Raw genomic sequence first — 23,023 nt, 5'->3', positions numbered from 1 at the left:
CTCTCTGTTTATCATATATGTATAGTCACTATAACTATACACTCATGTATACACCTCAATTGAGCCGACCAACCAGTGCTCCCGCACATTGGCTAACCGGGCTATCTGCATTGTGTCCCACCACCCGCCAACCCCTCTTTTACGCTACTGCTACTCTCTGTTCATCATATATGCATAGTCACTTTAACCATATCTACATGTACATACTACCTCAACCAGCCTGACTAACCGGTGTCTGTATGTAGCCTCTCTACTGTATATAGCCTCTCTACTGTATATAGCCTCTCTACTGTATATAGCCTCTCTACTGTCTATAGCCTCTCTACTGTATATAGCCTCTCTACTTTATATAGCCTCTCTACTGTATATAGCCTCTCTACTTTTATAGCCTCTCTACTGTATGTAGCCTCTCTACTGTATGTAGCCTCTCTACTGTATGTAGCCTCTCTACTGTATATAGCCTCTCTACTGTATATAGCCTCTCTACTGTATATAGCCTCTCTACTGTCTATAGCCTCTCTACTGTCTATAGCCTCTCTACTGTATATAGCCTCTCTACTGTATATAGCCTCTCTACTTTATATAGCCTCTCTACTGTATATAGCCTCTCTACTTTTATAGCCTCTCTACTGTATGTAGCCTCTCTACTGTATGTAGCCTCTCTACTGTATGTAGCCTCTCTACTGTATATAGCCTCTCTACTGTATATAGCATCTCTACTGTATGTAGCCTCACTACTGTATATAGCCTCACTACTGTATATAGCCTCTCTGTATGTAGCCTCTCTACTGTATATAGCCTCTCTACTGTATATAGCCTCTCTACTGTATATAGCCTCTCTACTTTTATAGCCTCTCTACTGTATGTAGCCTCTCTACTGTATGTAGCCTCTCTACTGTATGTAGCCTCTCTACTGTATATAGCCTCTCTACTGTATATAGCATCTCTACTGTATGTAGCCTCACTACTGTATATAGCCTCACTACTGTATATAGCCTCTCTGTATGTAGCCTCTCTACTGTATATAGCCTCTCTACTGTATATAGCCTCTCTACTGTATATAGCCTCTCTACTTTTATAGCCTCTCTACTGTATGTAGCCTCTCTACTGTATATAGCCTCTCTACTGTATATAGCCTCTCTACTGTATATAGCCTCTCTACTGTATACAGCCTGTCTTTTTACTGTTGTTTTTATTTCTTTACTTACTTTTTTTCTTTTTTTTTCTTTTTTTACTTTTACCTATTGTTCACCTAATACCTTTTTTGCACTATTGATTAGAGCCTGTAAGTAAGCATTTCACTGTGAGGTCGACACCTGTTGTATTCAGCATTTCACTTTAAGGTCTACTACACCTGTTGTATTCAGCATTTCACTGTAAGGTCTACTACACCTGTTGTATTCAGCATTTCACTTTAAGGTCTACTACACCTGTTGTATTCAGCATTTCACTGTAAGGTCTACACCTGTTGTATTCAGCATTTCACTGTAAGGTCTACTACACCTGTTGTATTCAGCATTTCACTGTAAGGTCTACTACACCTGTTGTATTCGGCATTTCACTTTAAGGTCTACTACACCTGTTGTATTCAGCATTTCACTGCAAGGTCTACTACACCTGTTGTATTCAGCATTTCACTTTAAGGTCTACTACACCTGTTGTATTCAGCATTTCACTGTAAGGTCTACTACACCTGTTGTATTCAGCATTTCACTGTAAGGTCTACTACACCTGTTGTATTCAGCATTTCACTGTAAGGTCTACTACACCTGTTGTATTCAGCATTTCACTTTAAGGTCTACTACACCTGTTGTATTCAGCATTTCACTGTAAGGTCTACTACACCTGTTGTATTTGGCATTTCACTGTGAGGTCTACTACACCTGTTGTATTCAGCATTTCACTGTAAGGTCTACTACACCTGTTGTATTTGGCATTTCACTGTAAGGTCTACTACACCTGTTGTATTCAGCATTACACTGTAAGGTCTACTACACCTGTTGTATTTGGCATTTCACTGTAAGGTCTACTACACCTGTTGTATTTGGCATTTCACTGTGAGGTCTACACCTGTTGTATTTGGCATTTCACTGTGAGGTCTACCTACACCTGTTGTATTTGGCATTTCACTGTAAGGTCTACTACACCTGTTGTATTTGGCATTTCACTCTAAGGTCTACTACACCTGTTGTATTTGGCATTTCACTGTGAGGTCTACACCTGTTGTATTCAGCGTTTCACTGTAAGGTCTACTACACCTGTTGTATTCAGCATTTCACTGTGAGGTCTACTACACCTGTTGTATTCAGCATTTCACTGTGAGGTCTACTACACCTGTTGTATTCAGCATTTCACTGTGAGGTCTACTACACCTGTTGTATTCAGCATTTCACTGTGAGGTCTACACCTGTTGTATTCAGCGTTTCACTGTAAGGTCTACTACACCTGTTGTATTCAGCATTTCACTGTAAGGTCTACTACACCTGTTGTATTCAGCATTTCACTGTAAGGTCTACTACACCTGTTGTATTCAGCATTTCACTGTGAGGTCTACTACACCTGTTGTATTTGGCATTTCACTGTAAGGTCTACTACACCTGTTGTATTTGGCATTTCACTGTGAGGTCTACACCTGTTGTATTTGGCGCACGTGACTAATAAACTTTGATTTGATTTGAGCCATGCAAAGAAGGTTGTATAACCAAAAGTAGTCTCTACATAGCTAGCACCAGCTATCTACTTAGCTAATGTGGTTTGATGGTTGACACTGACAGGCAGCAGAAGTGACCGACTACAAGCGCTGACAGACACGGTCGTACAGTTTCCAGGTCCTAGCTAACTTTGCAGTATTTAGCTGGTGTGTTATACATATTTAATCTCTCACTATCCCAGTCTGTTGTCCCCACTTGCTCCAAGATGTCCACCACTGTTTCTGTAGCCATGAAAGCGAAGGAAACTGAACTAAATGACTACCGCCCAGTAGCACTCACTTCTGTCATTATGAAGTGCTTTGAGAGGCATGTTAAGGATCATATCACCTCCACCTTACCTGACACCCTAGACCAGGGGTCGGGAACCTTTTTGACTAAGAGAGCCATGAAAGCAAAAAATTTGGAAATTTAATTCAGCGAGAGCCATATAATATATTTTAAAAGTGAATTCAACTAAATGTCAGTATAATAACCCTCTGAATTTGTTGAAGTGCCGCTTTACATTCGACCGTTTCATCGATGTAATTTTGTCATTGCAAATTAGACACACCGCAGAGCCATAGGTTCCCGACCCCTGCCCTAGACCCAAGGACAATACAATTGCCATTGCCCTGCAACTGGATCCTGGACTTCATGACGGGGCGACCCCAGGTGGTGAGGGTAGGCTACTACAAAATCCGCTACGCTGACCCTCAACATAGGGGTCCCACAGGGGTGCGTGCTCAGCTCCCTCCTGTACTCCCTGTGTACCCACGACTGGGGGGCTACACACATCTCCAACCCAATCATTAAGTTTGCTGACGACACGATGATGGTAGGTCTGATCACCGACGACGAGGAGGTCAGAGACCTGGATCAGTGTGGTGTCAGGACAACATATGAGCAAGACAAAGGAGCTGATCGTGGACTACAGGAAAAGGAGGGCCGAATACGCCCCCATTCACATCGACGGGGATGTACTCTTGAGAAGGTCAAGAGCTTCAAGTTCCGTTGTCCACATCACCAACAAACTATCATGGTCCAACACAGTCGTGAGGAGGGCACGATAATGCCTATTCCTCCTCAGAAGGCTGAAAAGATTTGTCATGGGTCCTCAGATGCTCAAAAAGTTATACAGCTGCACCATCGAGAGCATCCTGACCGTTTGCATCTTTGCTAGGTATGACAACTGCTCGGCATCCGACCTTAAGGCGCTAGAGAGGAGAGTGCGTTCGGCCCCGTACATCACTGGGAACGAGCTCCCTGCCATCCGGACCTCTAAACCAGGCGGTACGGCAAGCAGTCTGGGAACAAAATGATCCTTAACAGCTTCAACCCCCAAGCCATTAGACTGGTGAACAGCTTCTACTCCCAAGCCATTAGACTGCTGAACAGCCTCTACCCCCATGCCATAAGACTGCTGAACAGCTTCTACCCCCAAGCCATCAGACTGCTGAACAGCTTCTACCCCCATTAGACTCCTGAACAGCTTCTACCCCCATTAGACTCCTGAACAGCTTCTACCCCCATTAGACTGCTGAACAGCTTCTACCCCCAAGCCATCAGACTGCTGAACAGCTTCTACCCCCATTAGACTGCTGAACAGCTTCTACCCCCATTAGACTGCTGAACAGCTTCTACCCCCAAGCCATCAGACTGCTGAACAGCTTCTACCCCCATCAGACTGCTGAACAGCTTCTACCCCCAAGCCATCAGACTGCTGAACAGCTTCTACCCCCAAACCATCAGACTGCTGAACAGCTTCTACCCCCAAGCCATTAGACTGCTGAACAGCTTCTACCCCCAAACCATCAGACTGCTGAACAGCTTCTACCCCCAAGCCATTAGACTGCTGAACAGCTTCTACCCCCAAACCATCAGACTGCTGAACAGCTTCTACCCCCAAACCATCAGACTACTGAACAGCTTCTACCCCCATCAGACTGCTGAACAGCTTCTACCCCCAAACCATTAGACTGCTGAACAGCTTCTACCCCCAAGCCATTAGACTGCTGAACAGCTTCTACCCCCAAACCATCAGACTGCTGAACAGCTTCTACCCCCAAGCCATTAGACTGCTGAACAGCTTCTACCCCCAAACCATCAGACTGCTGAACAGCTTCTACCCCCAAACCATCAGACTGCTGAACAGCTTCTACCTCCAAGCCATCAGACTGCTGAACAGCTTCTACCCCCAAGCCATTAGACTACTGAACAGCTTCTACCCCCAAACCATTAGACTGATTAACAGTTAATCAAATGGCCACCTGGACTATTTACATTGACCCCCTTATTTTATTATTATTATCTATTATTTTTTTTTGTTGCACAGATTCTCTTGCACAGGCTCCATGTGCACTCACTGGACTCTAACCACACATGCACACATACAAATAAAAGTGTTATATTCTCCCATATTACTTTCACATTTCCACAAACGTCAAAGTGTTTCCTTTCAAATGATATCAAGAATATGGATATCCTTGCTTCGCGTTCTGAGCTACAGGCAGTTAGATTTGGGTATGTCATTTTAGACGAAAATTGGGGGGGGAAAAAGGGTCCGATCCTTAAGAGGTGAGCGAAGGGGCTGGCGGGTAAAATATAGTTTCTCCATGTCGCTGGCCCACACTCCAGTACGGTAGGTGGCGGTCATGCACCATAACGGTTGGGATGCCAACCACCGATAAACCCCACCGAAGAAGAAGAAGTATTCGCTGATGCAGAACTTCTGCCACCGAAAAGGTATATTTCTGACAGTTACTATATCCATCCAGCATTGTGATTAAATTTCTCCATCGTTGAATAGAGCGCAATTGTCGACACAGTATTTCCTGGATTTGGTCAGAAAGCTGAATGCGGAAAGAATTAGCAGAGAAAAGGAATGCCACAGTAGTCAGTCACTGGTGATACATACTGTAACGACCCTGGGTTTATACGTCATAGTAGTCAGTCACTGTTGATACATACTGTAACGACCCTGGGTTTATACGTCATAGTAGTCAGTCACTGTTTTTACATACTGTAACGACCCTGGGTTTATACGTCATAGTAGTCAGTCACTGGTGATACATACTGTAACGACCCTGGGTTTATACGCCATAGTAGTCAGTCACTGGTGATACATACTGTAACAACCCTGGGTTTATACGTCATAGTAGTCAGTCACTGGTGATACATACTGTAACGACGCTGGGTTTATACGTCATAGTAGTCAGTCACTGGTGATACATACTGTAACGACCCTGGGTTTATACGTCATAGTAGTCAGTCACTGGTGATACATACTGTAACGACCCTGGGTTTATACGTCATAGTAGTCAGTCACTGGTGATACATACTGTAACGACCCTGGGTTTATACGTCATAGTAGTCAGTCACTGGTGATACATACTGTAACGACCCTGGGTTTATACGTCATAGTAGTCAGTCACTGGTGATACATACTGTAACGACCCTGGGTTTATACGTCATAGTAGTCAGTCACTGGTGATACATACTGTAACGACCCTGGGTTTATACGTCATAGTAGTCAGTCACTGGGATACATACTGTAACGACCCTGGGTTTATACGTCATAGTAGTCAGTCACTGGGATACATACTGTAACAACCCTGGGTTTATACGTCATAGTAGTCAGTCACTGGTGATACATACTGTAACGACGCTGGGTTTATACGTGCGGATATCGACTCGATGCTTTTGGGGCACAGTCGATTGCGCGCTGGACTTCGGAGTAGAAAGTTGAGAGTTTAAGACCTGCTTCTTGCTGTTTCATTACAATACTGCTAAATACATTATTACCACTAAATTATACATTGGAGCCGGGAAATCTACCCGATCTGAAATTAGGCTTTGTTTAGCCTATACGTTTTTTTATTTTTAATATCTTCTCTTCTGAAGTGCATATGTTCAGGCACTTCGGTCTTCACGTCAGTTATAAAATGCAGTTACTTATTCATTTTTCTTCAGCTCCACAGTTAACAAAATGCTACTGACAAAAACCTAAATAACAACATCCAATAGAATAACAGTCCACGTTAAACGGTCGGACCGTCTTTGGTTTTTTCAACGAACTGATTATTATCCTTCAAATCTATGTTTATTATTTACTCAGGGATATATTGAAAATGTAACACACCATTTTGGCTGCAATGAATTATCTCTCTCTGACTGTTACCCTTCATTTTTATTACCTTTTTATAACTATACAAGTCAGTTAAGAAGATGTTCTTATTTACAATGACGGCCTAGGAACAGTAGGTCAACTGCCTTGTTCAGGGGAAGAAAGACAGATTCTTACGTTGTCAGGTCGGGGATTTGAACTTGCAACCTTTAGGTTCCTAGTCCAACGCTCTAAGCACTAGGCTACCCTGCCACCGCAATAAGATAGTAGTCTACTCTTTGCTCTTGGCATAATGACTACTTACTCAGACAATATTGTAGGCCTTATCAATAATGTATTGTGGCTCTTCTAAACAGTAATATCTCTTACACACCTGAACAGGTAACTAGGTGATCCAGGGTTCTGATGACCTCGTGTTGTAGAATAGAGAACATTCACCTGACAGACACTTTCCTGCTTCACTGCTTCTTAACTCTGGAAACTTCTATTCCTACAAACGTTGCAAAGGTTTTGACCACCCAACAATGGCCACAGAGGGAACTAGTGTGTGTGTGTGTGTGTGTGTGTGTGTGTGTGTGTGTGTGTGTGTGTGTGTGTGTGTGTGTGTGTGTGTGTATGACAGCTTAAGCAGAGATTGACGTATGAGCTCTGGAGCTGTCATACTAGTTCAAAGGGTGACTACTTTGCTCCTATCGCTTCTGCTGCTCAGGACTCATATCCCTTCTGCTGCTCAGGACTCATATCCCTTCTGCTGCTCAGGACTCATATCCCTTCTGCTGCTCAGGACTCATATCCCTTCTACTGCTCAGGACTCCTATTCCTTCTGATGCTCAGGACTCATATCCCTTCTGCTGCTCAGGACTCATATCCCTTCTGCTGCTCAGGACTCATATCCCTTCTACTGCTCAGGACTCCTATTCCTTCTGATGCTCAGGACTCATATCCCTTCTGATGCTCAGGACTCCTATCCCTTCTGCTGGTCAGGACTCAAATCCCTTCTGCTGCTCAGGACTCCTATCCCTTCTGCTGGTCAGGACTCCTATCCCTTCTACTGCTCAGGACTCATATCCCTTCTGCTGGTCAGGACTCCTATTCCTTCTGCTGCTCAGGACTCATATTCCTTCTGCTGGTCAGGACTCCTATCCCTTCTACTGCTCAGGACTCATATCCCTTCTGCTGGTCAGGACTCATATCCCTTCTGCTGGTCAGGACTCCTATCACTTCTGCTGGTCAGGACTCCTATCCCTTCTGCTGGTCAGGACTCCTATCCCTTCTGCTGCTCAGACCTCATATCCCTTCTACTGCTCAGGACTCATATCCCTTCTGCTGCTCAGGACTCCTATCCCTTCTGCTGGTCAGGACTCCTATCCCTTCTGATGCTCAGGACTCCTATCCCTTCTGCTGGTCAGGACTCCTATCCCTTCTACTGCTCAGGACTCATATAATTTCTGCTGCTCAGGACTCCTATCCCTTCTGCTGCTCAGACCTCATATTCCTTCTGCTGCTCAGACCTCATATCCCTTCTGATGCTCAGGACTCCTATGACTTGTGCGTCTCCTCGCTCAGACACTCTGGGGATTAAATCAACCTGGTAGATAGATTTGACTGTCAACTTTAAAGGGTCGATCTGCAGTTCAAACAACAAGATAGACAGATAGCAGCTGTCAACTAATACATGAGGATAGCTGTAGTAGTCTATAAGCCTATGTAGGCCTACGTAGACATGTAGACATGAATAAACTAAACTCAAAGGAACGGCTGAGAGCTGAAAACGGTTGAGGTACCTGCACCTTGTCAGCATTCATAAGTCGGCATTCATAAATATTGTTTATAGTGCTCTGCTTTAGACCAGGGCATTCCCTTTATAGTGCTCTGCTTTAGACCAGGGCATTCCCTTTATAGTGCTCTAATTTAGACCAGGGCATTCCCTTTATAGTGCTCTGCTTTAGACCAGGGCATTCCCTTTATAGTGCTCTGCTTTAGACCAGGGCATTCCCTTTATAGTGCTCTGTTTTAGACCAGGGCATTCCCTTTATAGTGCACTGCTTTAGACCAGGGAATTCCCTTTATAGTGCTCTGCTTTAGACCAGGGCATTCCCTTTATAGTGCTCTGCTTTAGACCAGGGCATTCCCTTTATAGTGCTCTGCTTTAGACCAGGGCATTCCCTTTATAGTGCTCTGCTTTAGACCAGGGCATTCCCTTTATAGTGCTCTGCTTTAGACCAGGGCATTCCCTTTATAGTGCACTGCTTTAGACCAGGGCATTCCCTTTATAGTGCTCTGCTTTAGATCAGGGCATTCCCTTTATAGTGCTCTGCTTTTGACCAGGGCATTCCCTTTATAGTGCTCTGCTTTAGACCAGGGCATTCCCTTTATAGTGCTCTGCTTTAGACCAGGGCATTCCCTTTATAGTGCTCTGCTTTTGACCAGGGCATTCCCTTTATAGTGCTCTGCTTTAGACCAGGGCATTCCCATTATAGTGCTCTGCTTTAGACCAGGGCATTCCCGTTATAGTGTTGTGCTTTAGACCAGGGCATTCCCTTTATAGTGCACTGCTTTAGACCAGGGCATTCCCTTTATAGTGCACTGCTTTAGACCAGGGCATTCCCTTTATAGTGCACTGCTTTAGACCAGGGCATTCCCTTTATAGTGCTCTGCTTTAGACCAGGGCATTCCCTTTATAGTGCTCTGCTTTAGACCAGAGCATTCCCTTTATAGTGCACTGCTTTAGACCAGGGCATTCCCTTTATAGTGCACTGCTTTAGACCAGGGCATTCCCTTTATAGTGCACTGCTTTAGACCAGGGCATTCCCTTTATAGTGCACTGCTTTAGACCAGGGCATTCCATTTATAGTGCACTGCTTTAGACCAGGGCATTCCCTTTATAGTGCACTGCTTTAGACCAGGGCATTCCCTTTATAGTGCACTGCTTTAGACCAGGGCATTCTCTTTATAGTGCACTGCTTTAGACCAGGGCAGTCCCTTTATAGTGCACTGCTTTAGACCAGGGCATTCCCTTTATAGTGCTCTGCTTTAGACCAGAGCATTCCCTTTATAGTGCACTGCTTTAGACCAGGGCATTCCCTTTATAGTGCACTGCTTTAGACCAGGGCATTCCCTTGATAGTGCACTGCTTTAGACCAGGGCATTCCCTTTATAGTGCTCTGCTTTAGACCAGGGAATTCCCTTTATAGTGCTCTGCTTTAGACCAGGGCATTCCCTTTATAGTGCTCTGCTTTAGACCAGGGCATTCCCTTTATAGTGCTCTGCTTTAGACCAGGGCATTCCCTTTATAGTGCTCTGCTTTAGACCAGGGCATTCCCTTTATAGTGCTCTGCTTTAGACCAGGGCATTCACTTTATAGTGCTCTGCTTTAGACCAGGGCATTCCCTTTATAGTGCACTGCTTTAGACCAGGGCATTCCCTTTATAGTGCACTGCTTTAGACCAGGGCATTCCCTTTATAGTGCACTGCTTTAGACCAGGGCATTCCCTTTATAGTGCTCTGCTTTAGACCAGGGCATTCCCTTTATAGTGCACTGCTTTAGACCAGGGCATTCCCTTTATAGTGCTCTGCTTTAGACCAGGGCATTCCCTTTATAGTGCACTGCTTTAGACCAGGGCATTCCCTTTATAGTGCACTGCTTTAGACCAGGGCATTCCCTTTATAGTGCTCTGCTTTAGACCAGGGCATTCCCTTTATAGTGCACTGCTTTAGACCAGGGCATTCCCTTTATAGTGCTCTGCTTTAGACCAGGGCATTTCCTTTATAGTGCACTGCTTTAGACCAGGGCATTCCCTTTATAGTGCTCTGCTTTAGACCAGGGCATTCCCTTTATAGTGCACTGCTTTAGACCAGGGCATTCCCTTTATAGTGCACTGCTTTCGACCAGGGCATTCCCTTTATAGTGCACTGCTTTCGACCAGGGCATTCCCTTTATAGTGCACTGCTTTCGACCAGGGCATTCCCTTTATAGTGCTCTGCTTTTGACCAGGGCATTCCCTTTATAGTGCACTGCTTTAGACCAGGGAATTCCCTTTATAGTGCACTGCTGGTCCAGATCAGGCACACATGGCAGGGACGCTGGTCTACTTTGAGCTTAATAATTCTCTGTGAGAAAGGTCAGTCGGAGCCTTATAAGGTGTAATGTTTTTGGTAATTAGGGGTTATGGCCTAAATTACTGCTCCCAACTTATTTGCTGTCATTGTCAAGCCCAAACTAGGACAAGAAGTTGACACGATAGCAACAACCAGACTGGCACTCAGGCTACCTTTCACTGAGTTGACATGATGGCAACAACCAGACTGGCACTCAAGCTACCTTTCACTGAGTTGACATGATGGCAACAACCAGACTGGCACTCAAGCTACCTTTCACTGAGTTGACATGATGGCAACAACCAGACTGGCACTCAGGCTACCTTTCACTGAGTTGACATGATGGCAACAACCAGACTGGCACTCAGGCTATCTTTCACTGAGTTGACATGATGGCAACAACCAGACTGGCACTCAGGCTACCTTTCACTGAGTTGACATGATGGCAACAACCAGACTGGCACTCAGGCTACCTTTCACTGAGTTGACATGATGGCAACAACCAGACTGGCACTCAGGCTACCTTTCACTGAGTTGACATGATATGTGTAACTCTGTGTTGTTGTTTGTGTCGCACTGCTTTGCTTTATCTTGGCCAGGTCGCAGTTGTAGATGAGAACTTGTTCTCAACGGGTTAAATAAAGGTTAAATAAAAAATAAATTAAACATTCTCTATAATACTGTATAATATTGTACAATATTGTGTAATACTCTATAATATTGTATAATACTGTATAATACTCTATAATATTGCATAATAATCTATAATATTGCATAATAATCTATAATATTGTATAATAATCTATAGTATTGTATAATACTCTATAATATTGCATAATAATCTATAATATTGTATAATACTCTATAATATTGTATAATACTCTATGGTATTGTATAATATTGTATAATATTGCATAATAATCTATAATATTGCATAATGATCTATAATATTGTATAATACTCTATAGTATTGCATAATAATCTATAATATTGTATAATACTCTATAATCTTGTATAATACTCTATAACATTGTATAATACTTTATAGTATTGTATAATACTCTATAGTATTGTATAATACTCTATAATATTGCCCCGTTCAAAAAGCAGGAAATCCCCTTAAACTCTCAACTCATTGAAAGCTAATTTGGGCCATTGCATCATTATTAACTAATCTTTTACTTTCCCTTTCATTTCCCTGAACAATAGAAGTGGGAGTATCCCAGACAGAGCAGCAGTGATTATCCTGGGTTCTGTTTCCATTTTCAGCAGTTCTTCTGCCACTACTGATAATTAAATTTCATTCTTGCATAATCTGACATACTATATTGTTTTCCCCCTCTTTCATTTCATGTTGTTGTTTTTTTTAACCAAATGGATCAGTCTGAGATCCATACGGAAGTAGGACGTATCATCTGAGAGACCAGGTAAGGATACAGCTTCACAATGCAGCCCACCTCCTACATAGTTTTTAGCGGGTACATTGACAGCTAATGTAAAGCTGCGTCACACACTGCTGGGTCATAGTCACGTACCCTTTTGGACCGAGAGAACCACAATGGGAAATAAATCGCTCTAAAGTGTTATCCTCAATATGCATTTAAATGTATTGTATCCACATGTGTTGTTGAATTGCGTTTTTTATTTTTATTGTCAAATCTAATATAAATAAATATGTACATTTTGTTGAGGATTTCTTCTCTGCTCCCTCAACAGCACAGAGATGTCTTTCGCACGTGATAAACTGTCTTTGCACCTGCGCTGCAGAATGTGGGAGTTTATGAGAAGAGTGAAAGCCATAGAGCTCATGGCCAACCTCCCCTGCCTTACACAGTCTGACAGGGTGGGTAAGCTGTGTTGGATGTTGGTCATTGGCTTATTCAGGTCTGATTATGTTTCTTCGTGGTAGATGCTAAGTGAGATCCTTGGTACGACCCTATCCTAAACCCTAACCTTAACCCTTACTCTGACCTTAACCCTTACTTTAACCATTTTAAGATTTTAACTTCAATGGGGTGATGTTATAGTTTGACGTCCCAATAATCCCGCTTAGCATTTACCGTTTCTTCAATGTAAGATATTATCCTTGTTATGGATGTCATGATTAAGGCCAGTTGTTTTGGATGACAAATCCGTGCACAACATTTGAGAGAAATAAGCTTTTTGTTGAATGGAACATTTCTGGGATCTTTTATTTCAACTCATGAAACATGGGACCAACACTTTACATGGCGCGTTTATATTTTTGTTCAGTGTATTTTGTTGTGGTCCCGTGTGGCTCAGTTGGTAGAGCATGGCGCTTGCAACGCCAGGGTTGTGGGTTCATTCCCCACGGGGGGACCAGGATGAATATGTATGAACTTTCCAATTTGTAAGTCGCTCTGGATAAGAGCGTCTGCTAAATGACTTAAATGTAAATGAGCAAACTGCTTCGACTGGGAAGCATACGATACGTTTTAGGACCCTCTAACTGGACTCTGGACCTCGAAGCCAGTTCCACTGCATTTTGTCAGTGTTCCTCCTCCAATCAGGGACTGATTTAGACATGGGACACCAGGTGGGTGATTCCCCTCTAATCAGGGCCGGATTTAGACCTGGGACACCAGGTGGGTGATTCCCCTCTAATCAGGGCCTGATTTAGACCTGGGACACCAGGTGGGTGATTCCCCTCTAATCAGGGACTGATTTAGACCTGGGACACCAGGTGGGTGATTCCCCTCTAATCAGGGACTGATTTAGACCTGGGACACCAGGTGGGTGATTCCCCTCTAATCAGGGACTGATTTAGACCTGGGACACAAGGTGGGTGATTCCCCTCTAATCAGGGCCTGATTTAGACCTGGGACACCAGGTGGGTGATTCCCCTCTAATCAGGGACTGATTTAGACCTGGGACACAAGGTGGGTGATTCCCCTCTAATCAGGGACTGATTTAGACCTGGGACACAAGGTGGGTGATTCCCCTCTAATCAGGGACCGATTTAGACCTGGGACACAAGGTGGGTGATTCCAATCTAATCAGGGACTGATTTAGACCTGGGACACCAGGTGGGTGATTCCCCTCTAATCGGGGCCTGATTTAGACCTGGGACACCAGGTGGGTGATTCCCCTCTAATCGGGGCCTGATTTAGACCTGGGACACAAGGTGGGTGATTCCCCTCTAATCAGGGACTGATTTAGACCTGGGACACAAGGTGGGTGATTCACCTCTAATCAGGAACTGATTTAGACCTGGGACACCAGGTGGGTGATTCCCCTCTAATCAGGGACTGATTTAGACCTGGGACACCAGGTGGGTGATTCCCCTCTAATCAGGGCCGGATTTAGACCTGGGACACCAGGTCGGTGATTCCCCTCTAATCAGGGCCTGATTTAGACCTGGGACACCAGGTGGGTGATTCCCCTCTAATCAGGGACTGATTTAGACCTGGGACACCAGGTGGGTGATTCCCCTCTAATCAGGGACTGATTTAGACCTGGGACACCAGGTGGGTGATTCCCCTCTAATCGGGGCCTGATTTAGACCTGGGACACCAGGTGAGTGATTCCCCTCTAATCAGGGCCGGATTTAGACCTGGGACACCAGGTGGGTGATTCCCCTCTAATCAGGGACCGATTTAGACCTGGGACACAAGGTGGGTGATTCCCCTCTAATCAGGGCCTGATTTAGACCTGGGACACCAGGTGGGTGATTCCCCTCTAATCAGGGCCTGATTTAGACCTGGGACACCAGGTGGGTGATTCCCCTCTAATCAGGGGCTGTTGTGCAACGAATGTGCTTTTTTCGCGAATGCGCTTTTGTTAAATCATCCCCCGCTTGGCGAAGTAGGCTGTGATTCGATGATAAATTAACAACCACCGCATTGATTATATGCAACGCAGGACAAACAAGTTAAACCAGTAATATCGTCAACCATGTGTAGTTAACTAGTGATTATGTGAAGATTGATAGTTTTTTTATAAGATAAGTTTAATGCTAGCTAGCAACTTACCTTGGCTCTTTGCTGCACTCGCGTAACAGGTGGTCAGCCTGCCATGCAGTCTCCTCGTGGAGTGCAATGTAATCGGCCATAATCGGTGTCCAAAAATGCCGATTACCGATTGTTTTGAGAACTTGAAATCGTCCCTAAATAATCGGCCATGCCGATTAATCGGTCGACCTCTAGTATGGATCTCGCTTTGTGCACAGGGCATTGTCATGCTGAAACAGGAAGCCCCAGACCATTATTCTTCCTCCACCAAACTTTACAGTTGGCACTATGCATTAGGTCAGGTAGCGTTCTCCTGGCATCCTCCAAACTCAGATTTGTCTGTCGGACTGTCAGATTGTGAAGCGTGTTTTATCACTCCAGAGAACGCGTTTCCACTGCTCCATAGTCCAATGGCGGTGATGCTTGGCATTGCGGATGGTGATCTTTGGCTTGTGTGCGGCTGCTCAGCCATGGAAACCCATTTCACGAAGCTCTCGACGAACAGTTATTGTGCTGACGTTGCTTCCAGAGGCAGTTTGGAACTCGGTAGTGAGTGTTACAACCAAGAACAGACGATTTTTACGCCCTTCAGCACTCTGCGGTCCCGTTCTGTGAGCTTGTGTGGCCTACCACTTCGCGGCTGAGTCGTTGTTGCTCCAAGACGTTTCCACTTCACAATAACAGCACTTACAGTTGACCGGGGCAGCTCTAGCAGGGCAGATATCTGGCGAACTGACTTGTTGGAAAGGTGGCATCCTATGATGGTGCCACATTGAAAGTCACTGAGCTCTTCAGTAGGGCCAGTCTATGAAGATTGCATGGCTGTGTGCTCGCTTTTATACACCTGTCAGCAACGTGTGTGGCTGAAATAGCCGAATCCACTAATTTGAAGGGGTGTCCACATACTTGTATGTAGTTCTAGTTTTTCAAATATTCTCATTCATCATATTCTTAGGAGGAAATCCAGGCCATGAATAACCGTACTGGTAACTTAGGTGCAATGCAGATCCTGCTGGACTATGTGCAGAAGAGAATGAACTGGCCAGAAGAGTTGATGTCAGCCCTGGAGGTGGTGGAGCATCAGGACCTGGCTGATGAACTGAGAGCAGAGTGGAACAAGCACAACCAGACCAGTAAGTCACCATCAAATTAAATCAAACTTTATTTAAAGTGGGTTAAAAAAAACAGACTTTACAGTGAAACATCACTGGACACTCAGACTTTTGTCTGTGATAAAACATCACTGGACACTAGGAACTTTGTCTGTGATAGAACATCACTGGACACTAGTACCTTTGTCTGTGACTCCGTTCAAAATTGTGGATATGACGAGAGGGGAAAATTACTTTTTTTTGTTGGTACTGTTCAACCCCTCTGAGCCCGATTCCTCTCTATGTTTCTTCCTAGGGTCCTGCCTTTCTAGGAAGTTTTTCCAGGCCACTGTGCTTCTGCACCAGCATTTCTTACTCTTTGGGGTTTTAAACTGGGTATCTGTACAGCACTTTGTGAAAACTGTTGATGTATAAAGGGCTTTATAAGGGTGGTGTATAAAGGGCTTTATAAGGGTGATGTATAAAGGGCTTTATAAGGGTGATGTATAAAGGGCTTTATAAGGGTGATGTATAAAGGGCTTTATAAGCTGCTGATGTAAAAAGGGCTTTATAAGGGTGGTTTATAAAGGGCTTTATAAGGGTGATGTATAAAGGGCTTTATAGGGGTGATGTATAAAGGGCTTTATAGGGGTGATGTATAAAGGGCTTTATAAGCTGCTGATGTATAAAGGGCTTTATAAGCTGCTGATGTATAAAGGGCTTTATAAGGGTGGTGTTTAAAGGGCTTTATAAGGGTGGTGTATAAAGGGCTTTATAAGGGTGATGTATAAAGGGCTTTATAAGAGTGATGTATAAAGGGCTTTATAAGGGTGATGTATAAAAGGCTTTATAAGGGTGATGTATAAAGGGCTTTATAAACTACTGATGTATAAAGGGCTTTATAAGGGTGATGTATAAAGGGCTTTATAAGGGTGATGTATAAAGGGCTTTATCAGCTGTTGATGTATAAAGGGCTTTATACGGGTGATGTATAAAGGGCTTTATAAGCTGCTGATGTATATAGGGCTTTATACTGGTGGTGTATAAAGGGCTTCATAAGGGTGGTGTTTAAAGGGCTTTATAAGGGTGGTTTTTAAAGGGCTTTATAAGGGTGATGTATAAAGGGCTTTATAAGGGTGGTGTATAAAGGGCTTTATAAGGGTGGTGTTTAAAGGGCTTTATAAGGGTGGTTTTTAAAGGGCTTTATAAGGGTGATGTATAAAGGGCTTTATAAGGGTGATGTATAAAGGGCTTTATCAGCTGTTGATGTATAAAGGGCTTTATAAGGGTGGTGTATAAAGGGCTTTATAAGGGTGGTGTTTAAAGGGCTTTATAAGGGTGGTGTTTAAAGGGCTTTATAGGGGTGATGTATAAAGGGCTTTATAGGGGTGATGTATAAAGGGCTTTATAGGGGTGATGTATAAAGGGCTTTATAAGCTGCTGATGTATAAAGGGCTTTATAAGCTCCCCTGTCGTTCTGCCCCTGAACAAGGCAGTTAACCCACTGTTCCTAGGCCTTCATTGTTAATAAGAATTTGTTCTTAACTGACTTGCCTAGTTAAAATAAATAAATAATAAAAATGCATTTGATTGATTAAATGCTGTATATGACTGGACCACTTTATTAATCTCAGGACATTTTCCACCAGGTTTCACCATTACAATAAATCTTAGACAGAACATGGAGGGTAAATATGTTTGGGGATGTTGATGTGCCTTATTCTTATATACATCAACTAATTTCCTTTTTAAAGTCTAATCTGCTTTTGTTTTCCCCAGATCCTTCTCCTGCTGCTCCTCCTACCAGCCCATCTCTGCCCATCTCAGAGAGCTCTGATGACCCTACATCTTCTATGGTTCTCCCAGCTTGGCCAGCGCCACCTTCAGAGTCACTCAGCCTTGAGATTACTGCCTGTCCGGAGGATGGTGGCCAGCCAGTAGTCCCCACAAGTTCAGTTGCTGTGGCTCCCGTCGCTGGCGCCTCCCCATCGCCAGCTCCACAGGCTCTCGAAGCAGCAGTAAGCCGTGTCACAGCCACCCAGGCAGCACATTTGCCTGTCTCAGTGAAAGTGGAACCCACAGTGGTCTCTGAACCACAACCTCCACTCTCTCACTCTGATGACGCTGCCTCCTCCCAGCCTGGTCCTGTAGAAACTGGATCTCTGGAGGATAACCCATCTCATATAGTCCTGTCTGAAACCGCTCTCACCTTGCCTGTGTCAGACGTAAACCCAGCCCTGTCCCAAACTAAATACACCCCCACCGCTGCTGCCCCTGCCTCGGTCCAGGCCCCTGAGAGACGCCCGGTTCAGGACACCACGCCACCAACAGCCAAAGTGACCACCTACCACCAGAAGACAGTAGAGGACTCTGATCCAACTGCAACTCAGGTGAATAGTATTTCTTGTGAGATTTTGTATGTTTGCTGACTAGATAGAGTTAAACGGAATTTATCTTACTAATTAAATGAAATCTGTTGACCAAATCTACATTTTGAAATATCAGTGAAGAGTTGAAAACATTGACGAGAAGCGGGAACTAAAAGCTATCACTCCTCCAGGTGACTGAAGATGACCAGCACACTGAGCCGCCTCAGAGCCCCGAGAGCCATCACTTCTCCCCGGTCACGGCCCCAGCCTCACCCCCGGTGCATACCTCCATGGATGAGGATAACCGGGAGCTCAGCAAGCCTGACGTTCTCCTCAGTGAGAACCAGCCATACTCAGGAGGCTCATGGCTTCTGCAGATGGATAACGGGTCAGTGTCGGACCCAGAGCCGGCTGCTGTGACCAGTCCTGCTGCTGTGACCTGTCCTGCTGCTGTGACCTGTCCTGCTGCTGTGACCTGTCCTGCTGCTGTGACCAGTCCTGCTGCTGTGACCTGTCCTGCTGCTGTGACCTGTCCTGCTGCTGTGACCAGTCCTGCTGCTGTGACCAGTCCTGCTGCTGTGACCAGTCCTGCTGCTGTGACCAGTCCTGCTGCTGTGACCAGTCCTGCTGCTGTGACCTGTCCTGCTGCTGTGACCTGTCCTGCTGCTGTGACCAGTCTTGCTGCTGTGACCAGTCCTGCTGTGGTCCCAGACCCCGTCCCAGAGCCCTTGTCTAGTGTTCCAGGCCCTCTGACTACTGCAACGCCTCTGCCATGTCAGGAGCATGGAGTCTCTGAGGAGCTAGAGGAATCCGTGTCCCGTAACGAGCCTGAGGAGGACACGTACCAGGAGGTGCTGATCAATGTACTTCACGTGTCTGAGGACGCATACATCCTGAATCAGGAAGGCCAAACACAGAGCACGCTGGGTAATAATGATGAAGGTGTGTCTGAAACACTCCCACCAGTTCAGAACCACAACAGACAATCCCAGATCACACCTCTCTCTGGATCTACAGAACTTGACCTGTCGTCTGGTCCGAACCAGCACAAGCCAAACTGAGGACAGTCTGGGGAAAGTAGTTAGTAAGTTTGAAGACTCTCAGGGTCTGATGATGATTGCTAACGGCCAAGCCGCCAGCCCTTCAACCGAACAGCCTGATCTACCACCTCCAGCCACTTCTCCTTCTGCCGCCATCGTCAACGGCTCCTCCACTGATAACTGTCCTCTCCCGGAGGCTGTGGAGGCAGAGGTCATGCTCGAGGCCATGATGGCTAGCGTTGTCCCAGAGCTGAAGCAGAAACAAGAGGGGGAGGGAGCCAGAAGAGGAGGGAGCTACTACTTCCTGGGGGCTGCTGTCCTGAGGGTCTCAGCCTTGTTTGTGGCCTGGAGGATGAAGAATTAAGGGTTTTGGGAAAGAAGGAGTTTGTTTCTCAAGTTTGTCTTTCCATGATTCTGTCTCCGAATTAACTATAGGACTATGATTCATCTGTCCAGGAAACCTACACATACTAGTGTATATTGTGCACTCCTAAAGAACAAGTTCACAAGGATCTCAAGTCCAACATTCTGTTCACTAGGATCTCAGGCCGCATCTATGCTTACTGTAAATATATGTTCACTAGGATCTCAGGCCCCATCTATGTTTACTGTAAATATATGTTCACTAGGATCTCAGGCCGCATCTATGCTTACTGTAAATATATGTTTACTAGGATCTCAGGCCCCATCTATGCTTACTGTAAATATATGTTCACTAGGATCTCAGGCCGCATCTATGCTTACTGTAAATATATGTTTACTAGGATCTCAGGCCCCATCTATGTTTACTGTAAATATATGTTCACTAGGATCTCAGGCCCCATCTATGTTTACTGTAAAAATAGGTTCACTAGGATCTCAGGCCGCATCTATGCTTACTGTAAATATATGTTCACTAGGATCTCAGGCCCCATCTATGTTTACTGTAAATATATGTTCACTAGGATCTCAGGCCACATCTATGCTTACTGTAAATATATGTTCACTAGGATCTCAGGCCCCATCTATGTTTACTGTAAAAATATGTTCACTAGGATCTCAGGCCGCATCTATGCTTACTGTAAATATATGTTCACTAGGATCTCAGGCCCCATCTATGTTTACTGTAAAAATATGTTCACTAGGATCTCAGGCCCCATCTATGTTTACTGTAAATATATGTTCACTAGGATCTCAGGCCCCATCTATGTTTACTGTAAATATATGTTCACTAGGATCTCAGGCCCCATCTATGTTTACTGTAAAAATATGTTCACTAGGATCTCAGGCCCCATCTATGTTTACTGTAAATATATGTTCACTAGGATCTCAGGCCCCATCTATGTTTACTGTAAATATATGTTCACTAGGATCTCAGGCCCCATCTATGTTTACTGTAAATATATGTTCACTAGGATCTCAGGCCCCATCTATGTTTACTGTAAATAATATATGTTCACTAGGATCTCAGGCCCCATCTATGTTTACTGTAAATATATGTTCACTAGGATCTCAGGCCCCATCTATGTTTACTGTAAATAATATATGTTCACTAGGATCTCAGGCCCCATCTATGCTTACTGTAAATATATGTTCACTTGACGATACATACACACTTTAATTAGGCCATTCCAAAACTTCAAATTTGTTTATTTTTAGCCATTTTCATGTAGACTTGATTGTGTGTTTTGGATCATTGTCTTGCTGAACGAATGTGTTTTGGATCATTGTCTTGCTGGTTTTCTCCAGACATAATGGGACCCATTTCATCCAAAAAGTTGACTCAAGTTTGCCAAAAAAAGCACCTGGATGATCATCAAGACTCTTGGAAGAATATTCAATAGACAGATTAGTTAAAGTCTAACTTTTTGGACGACAGGTAACCAAGTGTGTTAGGCTTCATGACTTATTCCACATTTTGTTGTATGACAGAAAATTAACTATTTCTGTTTTTAATTTAAGACATTTGCTAAAATGTCTAAGAACATGTTTTCTCTTTGTCATTATGGGGTTTTGTGTGTTGATGTGCAATAAGTCAAGGGGTATGAATTCTTTCTGAAGGCACTATATATAGTCTTGTAATTACACTTATATTGTTATGCAAAGACAATGTAAATGTTGGGCTCTCTCTCATTATGGGGTACGTACCAGTTGGATAGGTACATATGCTTTGTTATAGGATTTAGTGAGCCTTCTAGATGGACTGTCTGTCAGCCTTCTAGATGGACTGACTGTCAGCCTTCTAGATGGACTGTCTGTGAGCCTTCTAGATGGACTGTCTGTCAGCCTTCTAGATGGACTGTCTGTCAGCCTTCTAGATGGACTGTCTGTCAGCCTTCTAGATGGACTGTCTGTCAGCCTTCTAGATGGACTGTCTGGAAACCTTCTAGATGGACTGTCTGGAAACCTTCTAGATGGACTGTGTCAGCCTTCTAGATGGACTGTCTGTCAGCCTTCTAGATGGACTGTCTGTCAGCCTTCTAGATGGACTGTCTGTCAGCCTTCTAGATGGACTGTCTGTCAGCCTTCTAGATGGACTGTCTGTCAGCCTTCTAGATGGACTGTCTGTCAGCCTTCTAGATGGACTGACTGTCAGCCTTCTAGATGGACTGACTGTCAGCCTTCTAGATGGACTGTCTGTCAGCTTTCTAGATGGACTGTCTGTCAGCCTTCTAGATGGGCTGTCTGTCAGCCTTCTAGATGGACTGTCTGTCAACCTTCTAGATGGACTGTCTGTCAGCCGTCTAGATGGACTGTCTGTCAGCCTTCTAGATGGACTGTCTGTCAGCCTTCTAGATGGACTGTCTGTCAGCCTTCTAGATGGACTGACTGTCAGCCTTCTAGATGGACTGTCTGTCAGCCTTCTAAATGGACTGTCTGTCAGCCTTCTAGATGGACTGACTGTCAGCCTTCTAGATGGACTGTCTGTCAGCCTTCTAGATGGACTGTCTGTAAACCTTCTAGATGGACTGTCTGGAAACCTTCTAGATGGACTGACTGTCAGCCTTCTAGATGGACTGACTGTCAGCCTTCTAGATGGACTGTCTGTCAGCCTTCTAGATGGACTGACTGTCAGCCTTCTAGATGGACTGACTGTCAGCCTTCTAGATGGACTGACTGTCAGCCTTCTAGATGGACTGTCTGTCAGCCTTCTAGATGGACTGTCTGTCAGCCTTCTAGATGGACTGACTGTCAGCCTTCTAGATGGACTGTCTGTCAGCCTTCTAGATGGACTGTCTGTCAGCCTTCTAGATGGACTGACTGTCAGCCTTCTAGATGGACTGTCTGTCAGCCTTCTAGATGGACTGACTGTCAGCCTTCTAGATGGACTGACTGTCAGCCTTCTAGATGGACTGACTGTCAGCCTTCTAGATGGACTGACTGTCAGCCTTCTAGATGGACTGACTGTCAGCCTTCTAGATGGACTGTCTGTCAGCCTTCTAGATGGACTGTCTGTCAGCCTTCTAGATGGACTGACTGTCAGCCTTCTAGATGGACTGACTGTCAGCCTTCTAGATGGACTGTCTGTCAGCCTTCTAGATGGACTGACTGTCAGCCTTCTAGATGGACTGACTGTCAGCCTTCTAGATGGACTGACTGTCAGCCTTCTAGATGGACTGTCTGTCAGCCTTCTAGATGGACTGACTGTCAGCCTTCTAGAT

At 44.6% G+C, this 23,023-nt stretch overlaps 1 protein-coding gene across 1 annotated transcript; it reads left to right on the top strand.

The window, feature by feature from the left end:
- The first annotated feature begins 11,793 nt into the window (after nucleotides 1-11,793).
- On the top strand, nucleotides 11,794-19,489 carry LOC129813316 (mucin-2-like). The gene is made up of 5 exons (XM_055865662.1): nucleotides 11,794-12,338; nucleotides 12,628-12,754; nucleotides 15,838-16,015; nucleotides 17,753-18,363; nucleotides 18,534-19,489. Exons 2-5 carry the CDS (start codon nucleotides 12,635-12,637, stop codon nucleotides 19,401-19,403), a joined length of 1,779 nt encoding a protein of 592 aa, XP_055721637.1. The 5' UTR covers nucleotides 11,794-12,338; nucleotides 12,628-12,634; the 3' UTR covers nucleotides 19,404-19,489.
- The last annotated feature ends 3,534 nt before the right edge of the window (nucleotides 19,490-23,023 follow it).

This window comes from Salvelinus fontinalis, chromosome 16 (assembly GCF_029448725.1).
Source record: "Salvelinus fontinalis isolate EN_2023a chromosome 16, ASM2944872v1, whole genome shotgun sequence".
NCBI lineage: Eukaryota > Metazoa > Chordata > Actinopteri > Salmoniformes > Salmonidae > Salvelinus > Salvelinus fontinalis.
Note: the sequence above shows the minus strand (reverse complement) of the source record. Positions and strands in the feature narration are given on the sequence as shown.